Here is a 5,691-nt window from a genome sequence, read left to right as displayed (position 1 = left end):
CATAAAAAAGTCAGAAATGTCATAGTATCCCATTTATTCATAATTGAGACATTTTTTCCCCCCATACACCTTCAACTTTATGGGAACGTTTACAGAGGAACAGGATATATTATATAAAGGTAAGCGTTTCAAGAGCTTTCCCAAACCATTTATCAATTCTCTACTGTTGTCACATAGTGATCAATTCTTTTCTCATGTATTTATACATTTAAAACAAACAAACTGATGAGCCACGTGAATGGCTCCCTCTCTAAGAAAATACAAGTCCGTATCTTTAATTCCCAACTAAACATACAGGAAGCAATCTTGCTCAAGCTATATCAGGTTTTTTGGTGCAGTGTTTTCTGTCAGGAAAGCGCTGGCAGGGCGCTGGGAGGCGCTCATCCACAGTGACGATACCAGAGCTTTTCTGAAAGTTCAGAGATTTTCATCTAAAAGCGCTCAGCTGGTTCTCAAAAATCAACAATACATCGACACTCAGGCTTGTGGTTTTAGAGTTCACTCCTGCTGTTCTAGGAAGTTGTGTAAGAGCATAAAACCGTTGCATGCTTTGTTATCTGCGTACAAGGCCACTTTGCCCAATGCCAGCCCCGTGCCAAGCTGTGGGTTCTCTAGGCTGACAGTCACCAAAATAAAAGAAAACTGGAAAAACTTGGGAGTCAGCTTTGCATCACTCAGCTGAGAGCGACAGGGATTGTAAAACATGGTCTCTCTTCAGCCCACAAGAGGAGCTTCACCCAAGGGGACGTTTACTGGTCGTCATGGTGACGTGACGCGCGGCTGTCAGTGAGCCTGTGAAACGATGGGCTGGCAGCGCGGGCACAGGCAGTCCGCTGAATCTGCAGTGTAGCGACGGCACCGACAGACAGACAGACAGACAGACAGACAGACAGAGGTTTTCACAGGTACCCTCACTTCAGTCAGCAGATCGTACTGTTTGGACTGAGATGAACATGTCATGCACCTCTACACACCTTGATGCTGTAGTCGCGCAGCAGGTGCAGCATGTACTGATCGATGTAGTGCATCTCTTTGGGGTCCACAGCCTGAACACGTGGGTCGAAGCCCTGCAGGTTTCCGAGCAGGAACTTCAGAGTGTTCCTCAGCTGAAAAGAGAAAGAGGGTAAGAGGGTTAAAGCCGGGGATACAAACGTTCACTTGCACCATGTCCTCACTGCTCTGCTACCTTGCCGATGCTGTCTCTGGCTGAGTTGAGTGCAGCGGGTCCAATCTGAACCTCAGAGAAGATGTTTGACTCTGCCACCCACCAACGCAGCACATCCGCCCCGTAGGCTGGTACACTGGGGTCCTGAAGAGGAAAAAACGTTGTCAGTAATATGACTTATGTATATGAATTAATTAACTGTAATAAAAAGTAATGCTTCATGAGCAAATAGTGCACAGATGCACCATCGATACAAACATCATTTTATCTTTAATAATTACTCATAAAAGGGCAAGGACCTGATCAGCCCAGTCACTAGAACACACCACCTACTCCTTGAGGTTTCTAGCATTGCAGATAACATTTTAGTTTAATCCTTCAAGGTTTGGAATACCATCTAAATTACTAAACATTCCCAATGGAGGAAAAACTCAACTCAGTGTATTAGGGTGTGGTAAGGTCTCCGCAGCAGATATATCAAAACCTTGGCAATTAAAACCAGAACTATCTGTTCTCCAATCGTGGTTACACTCCACTTAAAAGGATACTGGGATGAATGGAGAAGTCTGATGGTGGCACCTTGCATGGTAGCCTGTCATCATGATTGCAAAGAGCTATTCTTTGCTTTATATGAACTAATCCAAACCTATCCAAAATGACAGGACAGCCTCTTCCCTCCATTAATGACGACATCAGGATCCACAACGTTGCCCAGAGACTTGGACATTTTCTCACTGACAGCAAAACCATGGACCACCAGAGACCTGCACACACAGACACACAACATCAGAGTGTCATGTAAGCAAAATTAGGATATTTATATATTTATTTCACTTACATTAGTGAGACTGAAAATATAAAATAACAATTAAATATTTGTGTGTATTATTTTCAAGTTGTTGCTTAAAAGGGGAACACCGCCAATTTTACACATGAAGTTTGGGTTCATTGACCTGTAAAAGGGGTTGTATAATAGCTTCAGTGGTTCTTACGGAGATTTCTAAAGTTTGATGATGTCATTGGGAATATATGAGTGTGACACGGTGAAGGTGGGGGGTTTGAGGAGGTGGGCATTTAGGAGGCGAGGGGACACTATTCTGAAGGAAACTATCAAATGGGAATGAAGAATGAAATGTTTTACTAGAAACCTAAAGTCAGAATATCTCAGCCTCTGCTGCTTCATTTCCACCAATTCTTTTTCTTGTTGGTCTCCCAATTTTTAGTGAAATAAAAAAGGGCTGGTGTAGCTGTTGAAAAGTGTTTGACTTTATTTTCCTTGACATTAAAGTAGAGGCTTCTTTGCCTTTTTGTAACGTTAACTCCTGTTAAACGCAAAAACTATTTCAGCAACTTTAAACTGATAAACGTGTGGATGATACGTGTCACTATCAGTTACACCAATGACCAATCACAAGCTTCTTTTAGGCTTGTGGAAGCAATGTCTACCTCATGGTTTTTTTTCCCAATTCAAACACCATTCATTTGTGCTAAACTAAAGTGTACCCACTAGTTTGCAGTCATTTGTTCTGCTATGAAAGTTGTAATTCGGTGTGGTACAAACATCCAAAGTCATTTACAGTCATGTACAGTGGTTTGGACATAGCTCCCACCAGCACAGGAGGACGGGGCACTCACTTGTAGGGAGCCTTGTTCCTGACGGCTACGCTGGTGAGCAGAGAGGACTGAAACCAGCCTCCGATCTGGTCCTTCCCTTCCACATATGCATCTGCCCTGGAGTCTGACTCTGGAGGCGGAGTAGAGTAATAAAAAAAAAAAGAAGTTATTTCTACACTCACTCCACACACACACAGATTAGCTAAATAAAACGGTTAGTGCATCAAGACGGTCCCGGAAGTCAGGAAAGAGAGAGCAGCCAGTGTTAGTGTGGGAATTCAACAGTTTAGCATGTCTGCACTCAAAGGTGACCATCGCTTTAGACTCAATAAGCATGCCCTGTCCAAACAGCCCAACATAGCTTGTTTTATCTCATTTGAACTCAAGGTGGTTACAGTTTTCATACAGACAGCTATCTGACAGGCTGGTGTTTCAGCCATGGCATCAGAGACACAGAGGACTTTCAGCTTCGTCCATCTCCGTCCTGAATCAATCAGACAGACATGACAAAGGGCAAAGAGGTGCAGAGTTTGGGCCATTCCTGGAAAAAGAAACAAACTGCCACAGAAAGAAAGAGAGGAGGAGAAAGGAGAGTTCTTCCATGTTTTGATATTCATAAATACCCCCCACAGCACATTCAAATATGCTATGACGAGTATTAATAAATATACTGAATTGGATTGAAAGATCTTCAATATTTGGGAGCGGGAGAGGTGCTGCATTGTTCGGCAGTAGAGGGAAGATGAGAGATCTGGCATCGGAGGACAGAGAACCGGACAGAGAAACAAAGAGAGAGAGGGATAAAGACACATTAGGAGACAGAGGCAGCTGGGTTGGCTGGTAGGTGGATGATCTGCCAACCTGGGACCAGAGGTTTGCGGAGCTGAGCAGGGAGCCAGCTGAGACGGGACTCAGGCTCCTCAGAGTCTCCCTCCATCTCCTCTGAAAGATGACAACACAAAAGCAAACGGCCACATTGAACCTGAGAAATCTGTTGGTCTTGGATTTGGATTTGCGAGCAAACACAAGACATCTTCATCTAAATAGTTTACAGAATGATGTGTTATGGTCAGCAAGTCATAAGATATATTAGTTGCCATCCATAGAGTCACACCAACAGAAGTCCACAGAGGAAACTGTGGTGATCCATTTTCTCAGTGTGATCTGAATCGTTGTGTTTATGACTTAAGAGGTGGAAAAAGATTTGGCCAGGATAATCTTTTTGAGTTACCTTTTCTCTAAATTACTTTTTTTCAACGGTTATATAGATGGGTGAAAAAGTGTGTTGTTGTAATACTCATTTCAGCCACAGGGGGCTTTTCTAATTAAGACTAAAAGCATTCCCGTTTTCTTCCAGGTGAGTTTTAATTTATTTTAACTTGCTAACATACAATATAATGTATGTAGCTTGTATTTACCTTTAGTGGATGAATTAAAGCTCACCTTTCTTACCTGGAAAAACTGTTTATTCACCTGTTTCCACAGCTGAAATCACAAGTAATTTAGAAAATCCTGGCAAAAAAAAAACAAACATTCCCTGTAGAATGACAAAAAAAATTCCGCAAAACAGACTGAACACAAGAACATATTTTACAACTGGCTTCAGTGTTAACAAGGTTACAGCTTAAAACTGCTCCTGTCAACAAAAGGCTTTGTTCACCGTCTACTGTTTTACTGAGAAGCAGACGCACAGCACGGTGACCCTGCTTTGCTGAGGCTGCACTGCCTTTCTAATCCGTGTTATCAGCTTCTGCTTTCAATACAATGAACTTAATGAGTGGACAGTGGGATAGTGTAAGAAGCTTTCTCTACAATACAACTAATGACAGGAGAGTTGATTAAAGGCATTTGGAAAGCTGGCTGAAGTGAACAGGATCACATCACAACTCTGATGACTGGCAATGGAGAGAAAGAAGAGTGAAGGAGCAGCATTATCACGAATATGTACAACATTAACTTACCTGTAGATTATGAAAACTGGATAAGAAAGGAAGCATTTTATAGAAGTAATCAGCAGCTTTAAACAGATTGTTGAAAACTGTTTTATTTAATAAAAGAAATAAATAAATATATATATATATATATATATACACACATATACGTAAGAGCAGGATGGTACATTGTGTGAGTTTGGTAAATAATGACAACAATATGTCTAGCACATGCAGAAACATATCTTAACAAAAAGCTACTTAATGGCAACATCTATAGCATTTTGATGTAATAAAATGATATAGTGACATGTCATGCCTTTCTGTTCATGCCATTTATCAACCTGTGTGTTTTTCTCCATATCGATTTTCCTTCTACCTGAATCCATCTGAACATGCCACAAACTAAATTATTAACACTATTACAGCCTAGAAATGAAACAGCGACTGCAGCAAAGATGACCAGGAAATCCATTTTCCCCTCCAGGCAGGGTGGAAATAAAAAGAGAACATTACTGTCGACACACGGATGTAGTTCTTGTGCGAACACAGAATAGGATCTAATGCTGACAATGATGAGAGAAGTTGATTGGGAAAGACAAGGCAGTTTTTTTCAAACTGGATTAACCTTTGTGTCCTTTGGTTGTGACACACATAGCACATTCTGTAGATAATAAATGTTATTCTGTTTTCTAAAATCAAAATGATGAATGCGTTTGCAGCTACTCTAGATATTGCACTGCCATGAAATTAAGAAAAGAAATGTCTTGTTTAGCCAGAACTGGTAAAACTCTATCATGTAAGCTATGATATCTATGTGTAGTGTAAGAAGTGGCATTATGTCAATGTTACTAAACAAAACTAATGGAGTGCCCCACGGCTCAATATTGAGTCCCATTTTGTTGAGCATGCAGACAACAGTATGCACCTTTTAAGATATGGTTTTAATATGAACTGTACATATCCTGTGGTGGTATTTGA

At 41.2% G+C, this 5,691-nt stretch overlaps 1 protein-coding gene and 1 long non-coding RNA gene across 2 annotated transcripts; both read right to left on the bottom strand.

Annotated features, from left to right (window-relative positions):
• Positions 1–917: 917 nt before the first annotated feature.
• LOC129103747 (isoleucine--tRNA ligase, mitochondrial-like) lies at positions 918–1,751 on the bottom strand. Its single transcript, XM_054614335.1, has 3 exons — positions 1,695–1,751; positions 1,187–1,309; positions 918–1,106 (listed from the first exon to the last, which is right to left on the bottom strand). The coding sequence occupies exons 1-3, from the start codon at positions 1,749–1,751 to the stop codon at positions 957–959; spliced, it is 330 nt and encodes a 109-aa protein (XP_054470310.1). The 3' UTR covers positions 918–956.
• A 143-nt stretch (positions 1,752–1,894) lies between these two features.
• On the bottom strand, positions 1,895–3,763 carry LOC129103973 (uncharacterized). The gene is made up of 3 exons (XR_008531755.1): positions 3,641–3,763; positions 2,801–2,909; positions 1,895–1,929 (listed from the first exon to the last, which is right to left on the bottom strand). It is a non-coding gene; the product is annotated as an uncharacterized LOC129103973 (long non-coding RNA).
• Between the last annotated feature and the right edge of the window lie 1,928 nt (positions 3,764–5,691).

This window comes from Anoplopoma fimbria, chromosome 15 (assembly GCF_027596085.1).
Source record: "Anoplopoma fimbria isolate UVic2021 breed Golden Eagle Sablefish chromosome 15, Afim_UVic_2022, whole genome shotgun sequence".
NCBI classification, from domain to species: domain Eukaryota; kingdom Metazoa; phylum Chordata; class Actinopteri; order Perciformes; family Anoplopomatidae; genus Anoplopoma; species Anoplopoma fimbria.
The sequence above is the reverse complement of the archived record's forward strand: the minus strand, read 5'-3'. Positions and strand labels throughout refer to the sequence as shown.

Bases quoted from the DNA above. Each gene is read 5' to 3' on its own strand.
- LOC129103747 (XM_054614335.1), bottom strand. From the start codon at position 1,751: ATGCAAGGTGCCACCATCAGACTTCTCCATTCATCCCAGTATCCTTTT. The intron at 1,310-1,694 runs GTAACCACGATT...TTTCCTCTTCAG, and splicing joins AGTATCCTTTTAAGTGGAGT to GACCCCAGTGTACCAGCCTA. The intron at 1,107-1,186 runs GTAGCAGAGCAG...TTCTCTTTTCAG, and splicing joins CCAGAGACAGCATCGGCAAG to CTGAGGAACACTCTGAAGTT.